The sequence below is a fragment of the Panthera leo genome, chromosome B3 (genome assembly GCF_018350215.1).
Source record: "Panthera leo isolate Ple1 chromosome B3, P.leo_Ple1_pat1.1, whole genome shotgun sequence".
In the NCBI taxonomy this organism is placed as follows: Eukaryota; Metazoa; Chordata; class Mammalia; order Carnivora; family Felidae; genus Panthera; species Panthera leo.
The window spans coordinates 138,165,319-138,184,906 of record NC_056684.1 but is presented as its reverse complement, the minus strand read 5'-3'; the positions used below and the strand labels follow the sequence as shown (position 1 = coordinate 138,184,906).

Below are 19,588 nucleotides of genomic sequence, written 5' to 3'. Positions count from 1 at the left end.
AATAAGTAAGACCACTTGCCTTTCTTAAGAGGAGATTCATTTGGGAGAATGGAGAGAATTACTGGTCAGACCTGTTCCTGCAGATATCAGGATGGGCTAGTTATCTAACATGTAGTCATGTTAGAAATCAGGTTTGTAAAATGATTCTGGGGTTCAAGGCCTAGTGGGGGCCGTTGAAAGCCAGATGTAATGGCACTTGGATATGGGGCACTTTACAGTTTACACAAAGCTTGACCAACTTAATCTGTGTTCATTAAAAAAAATATTTATGTGTTTACTTTGTCCCAGCTGTATAGCGACCATCAAAGGTAGGTGGCGTTCCTTGCTCAGCCCTGAGGACCGGCTCTGTGGGAACAGCTCCCCAGTGGAACAGGGCAGGTCAGAGCGGGTCAGGATTGGAACCTGGGTGTTCGGCTCTGCCACGTCCTCTTCTTTCTCTCAAACTGTCAGGATGAGACTGGGGGAGGGAGGGTGTGAACAGTGAGCACCCTGTAGACGGATCTCAATTCTGTGTTAAAAACTTTTTAAATAGAGGCACCTACATGGCGATAAACGCGTCTTTTCCCTTTTAGATGTTAGTAACTCGAAGATTGAGAGAACACACCCCGTGTATTTCACAGAAAGGCTGCTCCTCTAGATCCGGGCTCTGCGCACCATAGGCCCGTTTTTGGGTGGACCTTCTAGCTCAGGGTTATTTTTACAATTTTGAAGGATCGTAAAAAGAAGACAAAAAGAAAAAGCATGTACGGTAGAGACTGTGTGGCCCACAAACATTTGCCTTCTGGCCCTTTCCCGAGGAAGTCGGCCGACCCCGGCTTACGTACCTCCCCCTCGCGGGAGGCAGGTAGCTGTGATGAGGGCGGGGGTGGTGGTGGTGACCCGGAACACGCTTAGTGAATACGCGGTTCCTGCCGTGCTGGTGTCGTTAGGCGCGTCGTGGCATTTAATCTCGACAGTCCCCACACCGTGGAAATTCCCCATCGGAAGGACTTGAAGGCAGCGCCTAAGTGCCGGAGCTGAGATGGAATTTACTTCTGTCGTCTCCACACTTGCTGGTGGGGCTTGCCGGGTGACGTCAGCTAGTACCCGGAGGGGGGCCGAGGGAGGAGCGGGGAGGTGGTGGGGCGAATGGATAAACGGAGCCTTTTCTCTCTTGTATGTACTAGATGGTTGTAAAAAATGGCACTTAGATGGTTGGTTTTTTGTTTTTGTTTTTTCTTCTTCTGTACTTTCCCTGCTCCGGTGTTCCATGCTTTTGCCTGCTGTGGCGGGTGGGAGGGGTACTCTTGCTCGCCCGTCAGAGTGATGGCAGGATTCTGGGTTAAGACAGCTTCCTTGATTTCCCCGGAGAGCCCGCAGTTCCTTGCGCTGTGCCCCTCCTGAAACGGCCACACCGGAACAGGGACTTGTGTCCCCTGCAGGGAGGGGTCCGGAGTTAGACAAGTCAAAAGTCATGCCTGAATTTTACCAGCTCGGTTTGATCAACACCTTTACATATTCAGCTTTAAAGGTTAACAGTCATTATTTTAATGTTACACAGTTAGAAGAGGAAAACATGCTACAGAAAATTATTAAACATGTTCCTGCTTTATGTTCTCAGATTTTTTTCTGTTTAACCCAGTAAGATGTTGTATTTCGCCTTTTCTCTTAAGTGCATGTTCCATGGTTATATTTTCTAGTAAATAGACGATAATTTAAAACAAATTAAGTAATTTTCTGGAGTTTCATAGAATTAGGTTTTCTTGTTATGGTTGGATCGGAAGAACTATCACCGTATTTCTTTTGAGATTATGTTATTCCGGAAGCTTTGTTTGCTAAGTTTGATTTAACTAGAGTGATTAATAGTGCCAGGAGGGCTCCTCTTGGATCATTAAATATTTCTTTAAGCTTCCCTATGTGAAATTGTAGTTTAGCTGTATTTTTTACACACACGTGTCACAACAAAATACTAAATCATAATAATTGCCTTTTATTTTCCCTTAGAATTTTGTCATTAATATAATTATCCTGGGTTATCTCAAAAGCACGGTGGGTATTTTTTTTGGTCTAGTTGCAAGCATACTGTTGATGAACTCTGCTAAAGCTGTGTACTGCGGGAAAATTTAGAGATTTTTCTGGCCTTCTCTCCTCTCTCCCTCTCAGGGACTTACAGACACGGCTCAGACTATTTACGAAACTGCAGCTCGAGAACACGAGAGCAGAGGGGTCACCGGCGCCGTGGGCGAGGTCCTGCGCCAGATTCCTCCCGCGGTGGTGAAGCCTCTGATCGTTGCCACAGAAGCAACATCAAATGTATTAGGTGGCATGAGAAACCAAATTAGACCAGATGTTCGGCAGGACGAGTCCCAGAAATGGCGCCACGGGGAAGACTGATTTTTCAGACGTGACTCTTCGTGAAGACAGCGCGGGGCGGGGGGGGGGGGAAACAAGGAGCATAGCGTCCCGTCGGCAGCTTCAGAGGGAACTCATTTAATTTTATTGTGCTCATCTCAGGAACAAAAGCGTTTCTCAGTTGAATAATTTAATATCAAAAAAACACGCAACCAAAAACTTGTGACGTTTCAGGGCTCGTTTGGTACTTGCCTGTAGAAACGTTTGGCGGCTGGCGTCAGAAGTCCTAAGCGTTGGCTGCTGAGTGAGTGAAACGCTTGCGTTTATCGAAATGGCTACAATTCTCCTTGCTGGAGACGAGAGAGCATTGGAAGCCGCCTGTTACAGTGGAGCGTTCGGAAACCTGTCGCTTTGAAAGGGCCATTTATGTTGCCCCGAGGAGCTGATTTTTCTCAAGGTTGAAAAAGAACCACAGCTTCGAGACTTTCATGGAGAACGAGAGACCGAGGCTCCAGGGAGAGCAAAGCAAATAGGATCTTAATATAAATATCACTGAGGAATAACTAACCTAGTCGGTTGGAGTTAGTGTCCGTGCACTTGAGAACACGATTTCCATTTCCTCAGAAAACCTTTCTGTGGGAGTTTGAGAACGTGAATGTCGCAGACGTGTTCTGTTGTGTTGCACTTTATCTTCTGTGTGTGTGTGTGTGCGTGTGCGTGTGCGTTTAGGTTAATACAAGTCGAGATACATTCGTTATGTAATTTACAGATTTTCACAAACTATAAAGAGGAGTAAACTGAGTGTTTTTGGCGAAGGAAGCTAATAACTCAAACGTAATGACTTCCATTTATTTGAAGTGTAAATGAAAATGTGCACTCTATAATGAACTGGGGCCCATATGATTGTTTATATGTTCAGTTTTCAGCAGGGACAGTGCAGGCTTGTTAGGACTGTGTGGAGAGGGAGATTGGAAATGATTTTTACTCTTGTGAAATTAACCAAAAATCCTCCAAATATGCCCTAATCAGCTATTTCGAAGTATACCGTTTTTACTTGGTTAACGATGTACGTTTTGATAACCTGTCAGGAATGAATAAAGTATTTTTATTTAAAGGTAAAATTGTTTTATGCTTCCATGAATATTTTGCTTGTCTTAGAGCATATTTATAGATGCAGTACTAGGATCCATCCCAAGATACCTGGGACACTTTCTCAAAACTGATTTTGGTTCATAGCAAGGAAATCCTTACCTAGGAGTGAGAGGGAAGTTGTCCGCAAGAACTCCCTTTTTGACTTTCGGTTGATCTGGCAGAAAGCAAGTGGGGGACTTTGTCCAGTGTTTACAGCTGCATGATGGGACTTCTCGTTTCCCAGAGTGGGGAGACTCACGTCTCGGATGTGAGTTTGGATTTCAGAACTGCTTCTCAGCCAGGGGTTTGAAAAATGATGTGGAATTGATTTCATTCTCTAGGTTCTCTGAACAAGAGGGCAACGTAGACCAAAAATCTGGGCCTTTAACATTGATGAAAGTTGTGTTAAACAGTGTTTAATTTTTATTCTGTTTTCCTTTGTACTGTTGAAAAAACTCAGAGAAGCGCCTGTTTAAGTGTCACGGAACTTTCTTTTACTTTGCGCCTGTAAAATGCAGTCTGTGTAAAATGGGATCCCGAGGAAACACTAGCCACACCCGTTCATCACCACGAAGCCTCAGCCTGCTTTGGGGGCATGTTCTGACCACCCTGCTCACCGACCCCACCATGTTCCAGGTTCCTTAAAACAGAGCATACTGTGTATGTTTTCTGTGATGACGAATCAAACAAACTGAATTCAACTTAAAATATAAAAGAGCTTTACGTTTTCCGTAGTTACACCGATTATTTAAGTTCAGTTAGATACAGCATAGGGAGAAATAATCATCCTCTTCTTTGTACTGAGTTGTAAATAGACTGGTTTTTCGACACATTCGGTTTATAAATCCTGTTTTGACCTACATCTCCATAACGTATTCTCCACGGCCTGTGTCCTGTGCTCCTGCACCTGCTGTCCACAGCCTCTGTTGGGGAACCGGAAACCTGCCTCAGAAAGGTCCAGTGTCGAGGTTCTGTTCGTTGCCTCTTTAATCCAGATGGTCTTTGCTGGAGATGTTTATGTAGGTCATATCTGAACCCTTCTGCATTATTAAGTATCTTCTATTTTTTCTCTTAAAAAAAAAATGTCTCTTCCAGCTTTTATGTCGCAACGACGCAGTAAGAAGACCGTTGGGCAGGGCCCTTGGGCTGCCAGGTCCGCACTCACTAGGCAGGTGACGTGGCCAAGACATTTGATTTCTCTTCAGTCTCAGCGTCTGCCTGTAAACTAAGGGGGTTTTGGGTGACAGAGCCCAACAGATTTTTGGCTGATGAGGGCGTGTGTGTGCGCGTGTGTGTGAATGGCGGTGTGGGATGTAGCGCTTGATAGAGGGCCCCAGTCCTGCGACCCCTCGCGCTGATGGCGCCGAAAGAGAGCGCCCACGGCAGCCGTGGGCTCCCCTAGATCTGGGATCTCTCCCGAGTGCTGCATTTGAGAGGCTGCGGTGGCCGCGTGGTTGACTTTTGAGGTGCGGTTCTGAACGGAGCGGACTGCGTCCGTCTGCTTGGTGCTGCCTGGCGGCCAAACGGGCATCTCCCCAAGGAGTCCAGCGAGCAAGCTTGACCGAGATCTGTCAGCGAGTCTTAGGACAGACAGTGTTCCAGAGACGTGTGAGGACCACTCGGTTAAGACCGCGAAGTCCATGGCGGTACCTTCTCTTGAACGGGGACTGACTTGCACTCCCAGTTGCCCTCTCTGTCCCCAGATTGCTGTTATTTACAAGTAGGACATCCACTTTAAGATTTGCCTTTTAGGATAGACCGAGTGTTTCTTTTAGAGCAGTAAACGTCCGTTTTAGCCACGTTTGGGTCCAATTTGGATTCCCGCTTACGCGCACGTATTTAACATCGATGTTTTTATAACGCAAAACTCGCTTTAAGAAATCTTTCCAAGCAGCCGTGTGCCTAAAATGGCAAAAAATACTAAACACCGGTGTTTCCTGCCTCCTGCTGTGTGTGTCACTTTTCCAGTAAAGTCCTGTTTACTTTGTAATCGTCCCCTTTTGAAAGCTGTGTTCTGTAGGCTTGGGGCCTCGGTTCAGTTTCTAAGCCGTCTAGACGACTCTGTCTGTCCCGTGCGGGGGCCGCGTGTCCCGGCGTGTTTGGTTCGGGTTCTGTGCGCTGTGCGCACTCTCACCAGAGCGCAGAGACAGCGGGCAGTGTCGGAGTCCGGCAGTTTGCAACGAGAACACTTGCGCTAACTGGCTTCAGGGTTGACAGCTGTGGAGAGCTTCGGGCCTCGACTTGAATCACCGGCCTTTGTTTCCGTTTTCTTACACCTGCATTGGGCGTCTTCCCTCAGAATTGGGGGGGGGAAGCGTGGCAGGGGTCGTGAGCAGTTACTCTGTTTCCCCTCCCATCCTCTTAACCCGCTTGGGACCTTAGGGACCAGGTCGAGAAAGTTCTTTAAGCTCGAAAGGAAGGGACTGTCAAAAACTCGTGACCCTCTTTGTATCTGCAGGTGGATTAGACAAGCCAGCTGATATCAAGTAGAATAAATCAAATACGGATTTGTGAGTCTTAGGTGTTAACGAGGAAGGTTATGTATATAGCGTAGAGTTAATGTAGGGGAAAAAAATCTTTTGTCGAGCAAGCCCATTTCTGCTAGTCTTTTCATATAACAATAGCTGAGTGCTTTGATGCCAATTTAAGTCCCTATCGTCGGGGTCAGCCAGGCACACCGCTCCCCTCAGTAGACTTCATAAACACAGCTGTCATCAGCCCGCTTACGCGGGGAGTATTTTCCTTTCGTTGTAGTCTGCACACCGGAGGTAGAGGTGTTCTAACACCATCACGATGGGCTGCTTTGGGGATGAGAAATTTGAGTGCCAACGATTCCCATTTCGAGATGTCAGCAGTTTTCAAAAACATTGGTGTTCGAGATCTTTGCCTCCTGGGCCAACCATGGGCACCTTGGTTTCGAGTGCCCCCTGCTGACGGTCAGGAGGTGGCAGGTGTGACGCTGGCTGGCTCCGTGACCTCTCTCCAGGGCAGTGCGTTGTTGACGTAGCAGCCCCCGCTTTAAGAAATGTGTTTATCTTGCTGTTCGACACGTATTTTGTATATATGAAATGGCAGCTTCTAGTTTCTAGTTGGATTCGTCTTCTCTCGTTTCTATAGAACTCGCCGATCACCCAGGACCGGTTGCTTTTTTGATGGTGGAATTTGGAAGGGGCACCAAGTTCGGCTCTTCTGTGAATCCATCCCGACTTCAGAGATTGAATTTAATCTCACCGCAATGTTGTGTACTCGTTGCTAAGTTTCCTAGTTTCCCCTAAGGTAATTTTGGATGTGAGTACTTTAAGAATACCGATGCTGTATGAGTATTTTTGTGGAAATGTAACTTTTTGTCAGTGTGACTGTTGAAAATATTATGAAATGAAGAGAACTCTTGAAGAAAAACATTTACTCTTTGGAGTTTGCTTTAAACACTATTGTCTTTCGCCAAGAACTGTTCCCAAAACCTGTATAAAATACGTTTGGGGGTGGGGTGTAGGTCTGTGTCAGATCCTGTTTACGAGAAACAGTGTTCCTATGATCTGGGTCCTCGCGATAGCAAATCGTGTATCCACCTGCTCTCGGATATGCAGGGCATGTCATTTTAAAATGTGCCACTCCTGCCCCCTTTAGGGCATGAATCACTCTATTATCCCTACAATGTGGACTTGTGGCAAACATACCTTGCTGTTTCGGTCTTAGGGACCTAGTTAAATACTTGATAAATCTGTTCTATTTGGAGGAATATTTTTAGCTTTATAAAAGAGGTATTTTAAAGAAACACTTTGATATGTTTATTTTTGAGACACACACACACACACACACACACACACACACACAGCACAAGCCAGGGAGGGGGAGAGAGAGAGGGAGACAGAATCTGAAGCAGGCTCCAGGCTCCGAGCTGTCAGCACAGAGCCCACGGTGGGGCTCGAACTCATGAACTGCGAGACCATGACCTGAGCCGAAGTTGACACTTAACCGACTGAGCCACCCAGATGTCCTGTTAAACGCTTTTAAAGGCAACGCTTTAAAAGAGGTTTTGATGTGACAGATGTCACTACATCACCATCCACTTTGAGCTGCCAGGGGAAAGTCCCATCATGCTCCACACAGGGCTCTTGTGAAGGAGGGCCGGCAGCCTCTGTGAGATGCTTTCTGTGACCGGGGCTCGTGGCGCCTGGGCGCTCTGTCACCCTCAGGGCCCCTCGGAGAAGCGCTTGTTACAGTCCCTGGTTTCCAGAGGAGGAAGCAGGTTCAGAGAAGTCCAGAGAACCTTTCCCAAGGTCACACGGCTTGACTCTCAGACCCCATGCCCATCCTAAGACATCACTGCAGGGGAACTTGCACAGTTGTCTGAGTTAGTGAGAACTCGTCACTCGTTAGGAAACTAAGAAAGGAATTTTGCTAGAAGATGGAGATCCACGACCCTTCGAGGACTTGAGCCCAAGGCAAGGACAACTTGCTTCTCCGTCTCTCCCCTGCACTGCCAGCTTCTCTCCCCTCGCCTGGCTCAGCACCGGCCGTGCTAGTCATTCGGTTCTGTCGCATCCCTGGCTGCAGGGGTTGGAGCCACTTGGAGATTTTTTTTTTTTTTTAATGCTGAAGCTCGGGTTCCACTCTGCACCAATTAAATAAAAATCTGCGAAAGGGGCTAAGTCAGGGTCTCTCCACCTTAGCAATCTTGACATTTGGGGCTGGATAATCCATCGTCGAGGGGGCTTCTTGGGCATTTTAGGGTGTTTAGCAATATCCTTGGCCTGACCCAGTAGATGCCAGTAGCACCCGCCCCCCAGTCGTGAAAGCCAAAGACGTCTGCAGGTATGGCCAAGTGTCCCCTGGGCGGCAGAACCTGCCTGGGACAGACCACGGGGAGGTCATGTGCAGCCCAGAGCGAGAACAGGGCCTAAGAGCCTTCCCACATTCCTTTCTAGAATGCTCTGCCTGCTTCCTCCTGATCACAGCTTAAAGGTTACCATTTTCAGACCGGGCCAGCCACCCTACCTACTTCATTCTCTGTCCCCGCACACCCTCCTTAAAACATAACAAACGTCTGTGGTCCCTCTCACGAACCCAAATGGACTTGTTTCACTCCTGATTGTCTGACCCCCTCCGTGAGGGCAGGGTGCGCATACACCTGGTGCCTGGCACAGGCCTTGCCCAGAACCAAGGCATCAGGGCCCAGTGAATGGATGAGCGAGCGAACGACCGAATGAACCTTAGGGGTCATATAACCCTCCGGTCACTGTGCCGTTGAGAACGAAGCCCAGAGAAGCAAAGTTAGGCGCCCAGGATCACACGATTTAGTACTTGAAGTCCTTTATTTGATGCAATTTTACTCTTTTCCTGGTTTTAGCAGTATTTAAGAAGCAATACAAATCTATAACTATATGTAAAATAGATGAAAATGCAATTTCTGTTCGGTATTCACTATGTGCCGACTGTGTTCAGCACTCAACCATGGGGCGTCCACACTCCGCATCAGCCGGGGCCCTGGCAGGAGGCAGACGGCCACTCAGGGCGCCCAGGAGGCTGTAAGGAAGGGACTGACTCAGCAGAGGTGGGCGGGGGCTGGGGAGACCCACAGGGACCTTGGTGTCCCTTTCACTTTCAGCTCTGGGTCTGTCCTGGGCCTCAGCCAGGAGGCGGTGGTGATTTCTCGCTTTTTGAGCAACACCGAGGCAACATTAAGCCTCACTGCGGGCCTGGCGGGAAGAGGGAGAGAGAGGCTCTCAGAGCCTGCCTCCGAAGGAGAGGGGGTGCCCCACACAGCGGTGGCCTTGCACAGCCAAGTAGTCAGAGGGGCCAGAGGGACAAATCCCCGCCCCCCCCCCCCCCACCTCCCATCTGCTGCCGGAGCCCCTGGGTGGGGGGCAGCTGTGAGCCACCGGGCTTTCCAGCATCCTCTCACCTGTATCCGTGCTCTGCAGGTGACGAAACCGATGCTTAGGAGAAGTGACCCACCCACAGCCACACCATCTGCTAGTCCGGGAACACTGGTCACTAATGACAGATGAACCCCCCCCAAATCCCAACCGCTTTTCATTCACATCAAGTCCAGCTGGTGCTCCCGATGTCTGGCAGCTCTCCTCTAGGGTACTGGAGGACCCCAGGCTCCCCCCATCTTGTGGCTCTGCCCCCCCCCCCCCCCCCCAAGGCGGGGATTGAGGAAGCCAGCCTCGAAGCTGGGGACGTTTGCCCGCAGGCTATTGGTCCGAATCCTGTCACGTGACCACGCCCAGCACGAAGCCACCCTGGCAGTGTGGCCTTGCTGTGAGCCTAGGACGGTAGAAGGAAGTCGGGGTCTGGGGGCGGGGGTGCTGGCCACGCCGCTGCAAGAATGTGGCTGCGGACCCGTGCTGTTAGCGCCTACCGAGTGGAGTTATAAGCAGTTCGTTGCATTCCAACGTTAATTTGCCGCCACCGGAATTGGATTTTTGTTTTCCTCCCTGGCTTGTTTACACTCCTGAAAGCGGTTCCACGTGGTGCAGTTTGAATTCAGCAGAAAGATGTGCCGAGTAACGAGGCAGGTTGGTGTCACGTCACCGTCCTCCAGAGTCGTCCGCGTCACTGGAGGATCTTTTAAAACTTTTAAAAGAAACTCAGGCCACACCCAAGACCAATAAAATCACAACACCTGGGGCTTTTTTTTTTTGTTTTTGACGCTTCCCGGGTGACTCGTATGCAGATAAGTTTGGGAGCCACTGGTATAGTGGCTAAGAATGTAGATTTTATTTTTTAAGTTTATTTATTTTGAGAGAGAGAGAACGTGCGGGGAAGGGGCAGAGAGAGAGAGAGGGTGGGGCGGGACCGACAATCCGAAGCAGGCTCCGTGCGCGGAGGGCAAAGAGCCCCATGCCGGGCTCGAACTCACAAACCGTGAGATCTTAACCTGAGCCAAAATCAAGAGTCGGACACTTAACTGACTGAGCCACCCAGGCTCCTCAAGAATCTAGATTTTAGAGAGTCAGGCTGCCTAGGGCCAAACCCAGGCTTCCGTACTTGTTAGCTGTGTGGCCTTGGGGAAGTTGCTTGACCTCTCTGGGCTTCAGTTTCCTGTACAGCGATAATAATATGGTTATTATGAGGATTGTGTGAGTTAATAGGCGCAGAGTGCTTAGAATAGTGTCTCACACACTGTGTAAGTATCATGTGAGCATTAGATGTTTCCTGAATGCCTCCTATGTGCAATGTCCCAGGCTAGAGATGAAAGATGTCCCCTTGCTCTTGGGGAGCTCAGAACCCAGTGGGAAGACATCGATTAGACACAATCATTCCAGCCATTTGTCCCTTATCAAATGGAAATCAATGTTTTGCTCTTGAGAAATCAAGTAATATATCACAAAGCCAAAGAAAGGAGCAGACGCTACCCAGAGAGGTTTTAGAATTGGAATACCCGCTTCTGAAGACACCACTCGGGTCTCTCTCCCCACAGCCGTTCAGAGACCTGGCTTCCCAGGCATTAAACACAGATCTGGGGAAGCCTTGGGATCGCTGCGGGGAGCTGGCTCCCTTTTTAGCCTCGTGTTCAGGATTGCCTGGTTACAGGGGAATTTGACTTAAGGGGTGCATCCTGGGTAGCATTTGGAAATAAAAGTCAAAGAGGGTGCTGGAGTCAAAGTCTTTCGGGTTTGGGGAGAGCCAAGAAAAATGAAACCTCTCACGTCCTTAGAGGAAGAATTTCTAGGCTCTCAGCAGAGGGCAAAATATGCTTTTAAATTTAGATTCCACTGAGGTATAAAGGGAAACATGACCGCTTGGTGCAAGGTACTAGGCTTTTTTTGGGTTTTTTTAATGTTTATAGAGAGTAAGCATGAGCTGGGGAGGGGCAGAGAGAGTGGGAGACACAGAATCTGAGGCTGACTCCAGGCTCCAAGCTGTCAGCACAGAGCCTGACAAGGGGCTTGAACTCACAAGCTGTGAGATCGTGACCTGAGCCAAAGTTGGACGGACGCTTAACCGACTGAGCCAGCCAGGTGCCCTGCAAGGTTCTGGTTCTGCTTCCAAAACCCTAATGGGAGCATTTGTCAGCCCAGATGTGGCCCAATTAATTTTAGAGGGCTGGAGACCTCAAGGCTATTACTCCAGAATGCCTTTAATATTTGGGACAAGTTAGGCACAATCCCCCTCTCCACTCCACTCTATTTTCATTTCAGTATCAGTGGCAACAACTCCACGGTGAGAAATCTCCCTTCATTTATGAGGGACACTCCTGGAGCCCCATAAACACCTCTCTTTTCCATTTCAGTATGAACCAAAGTTTTACTTTTTTTAAATTTTCCCCTTCAGCACATACAATTTTCTTCAAAGCCCTTTTTATTGTTTTCTTTAAGTTTATTGATTTATTTTGAGAGAGGAGAGAGCACGAGCAGGGGAGGCACAAAGAGAGAGGGAGAGAGAGAACCCCAAGCAGTCCCCTCGATGTCAGCGCAGAGCCCGAGGTGGGGCTCGAACTCACAAACCGTGAGACCTGAGCTGAAACCACGACTCGGTCGCTTAACTGAGTGAGTCATCCAGAGGTCCCTTCAAAACCCTTCTTAATAATCTTCATACGGGCTTTCACTTTGAAAGCCATTTTCTCAGCCTTTATGTCTTACTTGCTGAATCGGGGTTTTAGCCACTCTCCATCCCATAGACTGACCTTGAGTAAGTTATTTAACTTTGCTGCGTCTCAGATTCTCCGTGACTTATCTGTTCAACACATCAGACGAGGGGGAACAACCGAGTCAATGATATACCCATTTAAAATTTGGGTGTCTGTTTGCCAATTGCTGTCTGGTTGAAGTGGTACCTACTAACATATACCCGCTAGCAAGGTTAATCATTAAAACATCTTTTTCTTCCAAAGACGTCTTTAAACAACCACGTTCCAGAGAAATCATTGCCTGTTCCCATTTCTATATTCTGTTACGCTTTGGAACTGATCTGTTGTAAGTAACCCTTTAAAACAAGGGCTTTGAGGGGCGCCTGAGTGGCTCAGTCGGTTGAGCATCTGACTTCAGCTCAGGTCATGATCTGTCCGTTCATGAGGTTGAGCCCCGTGTCGGGCTCTGTGCTGACAGCTCAGAGCCCAGAGCCTGCTGTGGATTCTGTGTCTCCCTCTCTCTCTGCCCCTTTCCTGCTCGTTCTCTCTCTCTCTGAAAAATAAGTAAACATTAAAAAAAAAAATTTTTTTTTAAAGGCTTTGGAAATCTGTGCAGGATCCCTTGTGGGAAAAGAGCAAGCCTCCCCCTCGGCCAGCAGGGGGCGCCCGCTCCCTTCCCGAGTGGAACTTTGGTTCAGCAACTACCGAGTTCGGAGCCAGCCCGCTTCCGCCGCGCATCTGAGCCTGCGCGGAGTCCGACCCCCGCGCCCCGTGGGAAGGTTTGGGAAAAATCCTAACTATCCCAATCGTTTCGCCAGGCTTGTCCCGTGGCAGGCGTCCTCTTGGTGGAGGGCACTGCTTAAATTAAACACGAAAATGGCTTTTTATTTCACAATTTCTCCCTGGAAATACTCCCCTGGGTGGTAGAACACACCAGGGCCAACTGTCAATGCCCGGGGCTTGGTGTGGTTGTCACAACAGGCTGATAAGGGAATATTTAGGGCATGAAATAATGGAAATGCGTTTTATATTCAGATAAAGATCTTTGGTTGTTTTTCCCGCAGGGGTATCTAAGGGTGAGTCTAAAACAGAAGCCTGTTTAAGGTTCATTTCTTTGCTGGAAACGCAGCCCCCTAGCCCGGTCACCCCGCCCCTCGGGGCTGGGAGGCGGGATGCGCCGGCCCTGGTGCATGAGTAATCAAGATAATAATTTAGTGCAATGCTTTTAAAAAGCACAAATGAATGCACCAACATCCGTGATCACCAAAACATCGACATTTTAGTTTTAGTTTTTAAACAGGTAATGCCTTTATATTTTTAAGTAAACTCTGTGCTCAACATGGGGCTTGAACTCAAGATCAGGAATGGGGTCCTCCACCAACGGAGCCAGCCAGGCACCTCAAAACATTAGCCTTTTAAAAAGTAGGCTCCATGCTGTTGGCGTGGCTGGAACTCACAACTCTGAGATCAACACCCGAGCTGAGTCAAGAGTCTTGACGTTTAAACAGACTGAGCCATCCGGGTGACCCCCGGAAACATCATCACTGTATTTTAATTTTATTCTACTTTATGTTTAAACATGTTTTTTATTTTGAGAGAGAGAGAGTGTGTGAGCAGGGGAGGGGCAGAGAGAGAGAGAGGGAGAGAGAGGATCCCAAGCAGACTCTGTGCTCAGTGCAGAGCCCCACAAGAGGCTCGATCCCATGACCCCGGCACCACGACCTGAGCTGAAATCAAGAGTCGGACGCTCAACCGACCTAGCCATCCCCCAAATATCAGCACTTTAAATAAAGATCACGTTCCGCATCTCTAAGCTCTTCTCCATCACCTAACCCTTGGCCAAGTCCTGTCGGATCCTGTCTTTACTTAAAGGGTTGATCCTTCGCACATTATAATTGAATCTCATTCTTCGCTTCCTTTGTTTCCCCTTTTCCGGCCTCAGGCCTTCCCCCCACCCCAAGGTTGGCTCTAGGCTGATGGAGAGAAAATGACTTTGGGAGAAGCCACAGGGCTTGACTGGAGGAATTTACTGTTGAGCACCAGGGAATGATGCCCAGATCCGTGACGCGCTGCTATAAACCCGTGTCACTATTTGGGCTGGAGGAGAGACAGCTGTAATGATACCAGCAAATATTTACTGTGTGTGCAATGCATGCCAGAGGTGGTTCTCAGTGGTTTCATATGCTTGGCTATTTAATCTTTCTGACCTGTTTGCGCGGACCTGGCCCCGTGGCTTCTCCCCTTCCCTTTGTTCTGTCCTACGAGGGCTGAAGCCCCACCACCTCCGAGCAGTCCCCCCAGATCACCAGCCTTTCCTTGAGGCCCTTGCTGAATAACTAGATCACGCGAGTTAAAATGTGGTTCTCAGCTCGGGGTAGGGGCGATCTCGCTCCCGGAAGACATTTGGTAATTGATATCTTAAGACATTTTGGTTGTCGCACTGGGGGAGGGCTTCTGGAATCGAGTGGTAGAGGCTGGAGGTCTGAGATGCTGTTGAACACCCTACGATGCCCCCCGACAGCCACCCCCCTCCCCCGTACCACAAAGAACTGTGTGGCCCAAAACGTCCATATCGCCAAGAAATCAAAACTTGCTAAGGTATTACTAAGGATTTTGTGAACACTCTCTCAGGAATCGGATTGGCATTTCGCCATCGGGCTTTCATGGTTTTGCCCAAGGAGTAACAGATATTTGGAATTTGAGTCCCTTGGAGGAAGAGATGGGCAAGATAATAGGAGCTGGGGTTTGAGGACAGTTTTCCTGCCTGTTTGGAACTAAGCGAGGCAGATCGGAGTCAGGGGATGGGGGCCACGATGTCACCTTCCTGACTGAGGAGGGCACGGTTGGGTGATGTCACCTAGATATATGGTATCAGTGGGCTTCTTAATTCTTTCTTTTATTTTTTTAATTTTTAAAAATATTTTTATTTATTTTTGAGAGAAAGAGAAAGAGAGACAGAGTGGGAGCAAGGGAGGGGCAGAGAGAGAGGGAGACAAAGAATCCGAAGTAGGCTCCGGGCTCCGAGCTGTCGGCACAGAGCCCGACGTGGGGCTCGAACCCACGAGCCGTGAGATCGTCAGGAAGCGTTTTCTGGGGAGCCACTGTACGGGGCGAGGGGGCTAGACAGGGTACGAGAGCTGGCCCTCCATCCAGACCTCACACCGACCGGTGTCACCCCATGACGGGGCAAAGCATGCTGGGCTTCAGGTTTCCCGTCCATAGACCGAGCAGCCTGCCCTAGCCGGTCTCTTCCACGTCCTGCGGCCTAAGAGAAGGACAGTGTCTCATTGTCCTCTGTACCCACGCCTCCCACAATCCCCGGCGTGTATGAAACACCCAGTAAGGGCAGTCGAAGCAGTGGACGATTCAGCGACTCTGGTTCTGTCTTAGACGGGGGAGGTCAGATTTGGGGGCCTCGGCCTTGCAGCAACGCACCTAATCTGTCGGTGATGTTTAATTTACCTGAGGCCGGCTCCGTGCCCGCCGTGCCCTCCCGCTCAACCCCCGGAAGCAGAGCTGGCTGGCCGTTTGCCGATGACAGGTGCACGCGTGAGCGCGGCCCAGCCCGGCAGGAGCCCGTGTGGTCGACTGCACAACTGTGAGCTAAGGTGGGTCTATTTCTGTACGTTCGGAGGTGGTTCGCCGGGGGCGACACATAGCTTATACGACCTGCAGGCCATCGTCCCTATTCCACATATCCCAGCGGAGCGATCTCTCTAGAATGTGGGTCTGAACGGGACACTCCCCTGTTTAGAGGCTCCGTGGACTCTCGTGGCCGAGAGGGAGCACCGGCCTCGGAGCCTTGCGATAATCTCGAGCCTTGCCCTTGATCTCACTGGCTGACATCTTACACGAGGCAAAGGCTGTTGGGGGGTGGTCAACGCCCTCACGGTCCTGTTTCACTTCAAGACCCAGCTCGGGCTCACCTCCTCTGTTACCCCCTTGTTTCCTGAACTCCTCCCAGGCAGACTCTGTGGATTACACGTCTCCTACCGAGAAACGACCTCTCTTCTTTTCAGCCTCCCCTGCTCGCGTGAGACAGCTGTATCAGAGAGCTCTTTCCTCAGCCAGAATGTGTTTCTCAGGATTTTTTTTCCCTCTTCGGTCCTATTGGGGTCACACTAAAGATACTTGTTCCCCTTTCTCCACAGGTCTTCGCTTCTTCGGGAAAGCCCTCTCAGGCTCTCACTGTGTCATGAAGGTTATGATACTGAGTCCCTTCGCCAGTCTGACCCCTTTCTTCTGAATGAGCCAAAAGCTGGACACGATACTCTTCATGTACGCTGTCCAGTGCTAAGCTAAACGGGGTGTCACCTCCCACATTTTAGATGCTGTACTCCTGTTAATATAGCCCAGGAGCCAGCAGCTATTTCAGCAGCCACTGAACTCCCCGTCAATGAAAGCCCTGAAGGATCTTCCTCTCGTACTTGCTGAGCCCCAACTGACCCTTCTAATACTTTCCTGTCTCCTGGAATTCCTGAAAAGTAAGCCTGTCTTCCCGCTCGTGATCTCAAATCCAGCCCCAGGTACAAGGAGTCTGCCACCAGGAGGACAATTCCCATGGTGGGATCCCTGGCACTGAGCCCTGTTCTCTGACCTCACAGTCTAGCTGGCATCCTTGGGTCTAGACAGAACCCCGTCCCAGGAGTCCAGCTCACTGGGTAACCTTGGGAAAGTGTCTGCCTACCTCCGGGCCTCAGCATCCGTATCTGTAAAGTGGAGGGGTTCAACCTGATGGTATCTTCCTTGTTAAACCTTGTAGTGGATTCACAGAGAGATCCTTTGTGTTTTTCACTCCGTTTGCCCTAATGGTTACATCGTGCGTAAGTACGGTCCAATGTCAGAACCGGCACATTTTTGCAGATTTTATCCAGATTGCCCCGCTTTGACCCGCGCTCATTTTAATTGAATTTAAAGCCTTTTCTGTCTAGCATGTAGGACAAAGCTTCCTGCTTGCTCCTCGTCAAGCTCGTGACTCATCTCCGGAGGACGAGAACCTGCCTGTGTCCGTTGCAACACCCAGGAGTCTCCCCGGGCTGGGATTCGGGGGTGCTTAGGGCGACTCAGTGCCCGTGACAGATGGGGTAACGGGGTGCATTGGGAGGGGCCAGGGCAGCTGTGGATTTGCATGACAGGCCCACAGCTGGAGCTGGATTTAGGGAAGAAGCTCCACGTCTCTCCTGGGCCCTTCGCAGAGAGAAAGTGGGAGCCCACGTGGGTGCTGGAGCCAGGGACGCTAACAGGGAGGCGGGTCCGGCCTCTGCCCCGTGGAAGGGGGCTGTAGCCGATGGAGGGGTGCCCTGTCGTCAGGGCCAGAGAATCGGTGCCTTGGGGTGGAGCACCCGGAGGTCAGCTCCAGGAGGGCCCTGCTGTGCTCTCGGTGCCTGCCCCAGTGTCAGGCACAAAGTAGAGACTCAATAAATATCAGCCCCAGAAAGAAGGCACACCCTGTGTTGTAGATCTGCCAAAGGGCGTCCCCAAATCGGGACTTTAATCTGGAATTTAAATACTGGTAACCAACCCTCGAATATTTTTTTAAACACCATGTGATCCAGGGGCGCCTGGGCGGCTCAGTCAGTTAAGCGTGTGACTTCGGCTCGGGTCATGATCTCACGGCTCGTGAGTTCCAACCCCACAGCGGGCTCTCTGCTGTCAGCCCAGAGCCGGCTTCGGATCCTCTGTCCCCCCTCCCCCCCCCCCACCTCTTCCCCACTCACACTTGCACGCTCTCTCTCTCTCTCTTTCTCAAGAATAAACATTAAAAAAAAGAAGAAAAATATTTTTAAAATAAACATCTAAATTAAATTAAATGTGATCTAAATTAAACCCGTGTGCAGGCTGGATCCTGCTTGTTGACCTCAATCTCTGCTCTCCAGGAAAAGCTCCAGGGGCTGGAGCGCTGGCCGGAGGGTTCTCGCGGATGGCCTACGAGGGCCTAGTGGCCCAGCGCCTGCCAGCCTCTTAGACCACCATCGCCAGGCTCCAGGAACACTGGCTTCTGGGTCTTTGCCGCTGCCCCGTGAGGACCGGCCCCCTGGCACCTGGCCCACTGGCTGTGTCCTTCCCAGACCCTTCCAGCACCTGCCTGCCTAGAGGACCCAGCGGGCGGCCATCCTCGACCGCTCCATTCCTTGACTGCCTTGTCACCGATGACCTTCTCCTTTCCTCTGTTCCAGCCACCCGATGCCGTGGCCACGCGGGAGATGGAATGTCCCATGCAGACACTCTCGATCTGTGGCCACAGCCTCCTGTTCTTTCGCTCTGTCACCTAGACGTTCCCCCTGCTCCATAACTGCATCCGTTCTGCCTCCCGCTCCTCCTAAGTCCATTCCTTCCTTGATTCAGCCATTCTCCGTAGTCACAGGGTAGTACCCCCAGCACCCTTGAACGATGGCCATCCATCTGGAAGGACCCCAACGCTGGGGAAACCCAAGTGTCTACCTGTTTGGGGCCGGAAATCGTTGCTCGAGTAATTCACACAACGTTAGATCAATGCCTTCCAGCTTCAGCCGGGCCCTTAGCACCCCCTCCTCTGCCGCCTCCATGCTTCCCTCCCTGCCCTTGAGCATCTTAGGTCTTCCTCAAGCCTCAAACCCCTCCGTGACCACCTTATACCTCACCTTCCTCATCCTTCTCCCTCCTAACCTCTGAGCCTCCCAGCCTCTGGGTCGAGCATGTTTCTTCTATCTGGAACACACCTTTTTGCCATCTGGTTTGGCCAACTGCTAGTTGTTTGGACTCAGCTTATATGTCTCCTCCTCCTGGAAGCCCTCCAGACCCATCCCCGCCCAGCCACCCATCCTGGGCCCAGTTCCTCTGTGCTCTGAGCACCTCCTCTCACGCAGTGGGGGCAGTTACCCTGCTTTGTGTCACCTCCTATTCTTATTTTTTATTTTTTTTAAATGTGTATTTATTTTTGAGAGAGAGAGAAATAGAGGGAGACAGCACGTGAGCGGGGGAGGGCAGAGAGAGAGGGAGACACAGAATCCGAAGCAGAGGCTCCAGGCTCTGAGCTGTCAGCACAGGGCCCGACGTGGGGCTTGAACTCACGAACCGTGAGATCATGACCTGAGCTGAAGTTGGACACTTAACCGCCTGAGCCACTCAGGCGCCCCTCTTGTTTTCTTTTTTTATACTCTAATCATTTCTGCAAGTTCCTGGGGGTTAGGACCCCTAGCCGTATCATCTCTGCATGCCTAGCCGTCAGCGGAGAAGATTTTGGGCGGGCAAGAGACCCTCACCGGAAAGTTGTATGAGTTTCCTATGGCTGCTGTAGCAAATTACCACCAACTGGATGACTTAAAACAACACAACTTTATTGCCTTACGGATCCGGAAGCCAGACATCTGAAGTCCGTCTCCTTGGGCTAAAGTCGGGTGTCTACAGGGCTGGCGCCTTCTGGAAGCTTGAGGGGAGAATGCGTCTCCTTTCCCTTCTCCGGCCTTCGGCGGGTGCCAGCAATGGCTCGGGGCTCCCCACGACACTCCAGCCTCTGATCCTGCTGTCACGTGGCTTTCTCTGACCCTGACATTGCCGCTGCCCTTTTAC

The 19,588-nt window shown here is 50.3% G+C and overlaps 1 protein-coding gene across 6 annotated transcripts in view; it reads left to right on the top strand.

Annotated features, from left to right (window-relative positions):
• Window positions 1-16,295, top strand: part of ATG2B (autophagy related 2B) — an 83,303-nt gene extending 67,008 nt beyond the window's left edge. For 3 of the 6 annotated variants that reach the window (XM_042944222.1, XM_042944221.1, XM_042944226.1), the window contains one exon: window positions 2,143-6,573. In XM_042944222.1, the coding sequence (XP_042800156.1) occupies window positions 2,143-2,373 (231 nt within the window). In that variant the 3' untranslated portion in view covers window positions 2,374-6,573. The other 3 variants (XM_042944223.1, XM_042944225.1, XM_042944224.1) reach the window with 3 other exon arrangements.
• The last annotated feature ends 3,293 nt before the right edge of the window (window positions 16,296-19,588 follow it).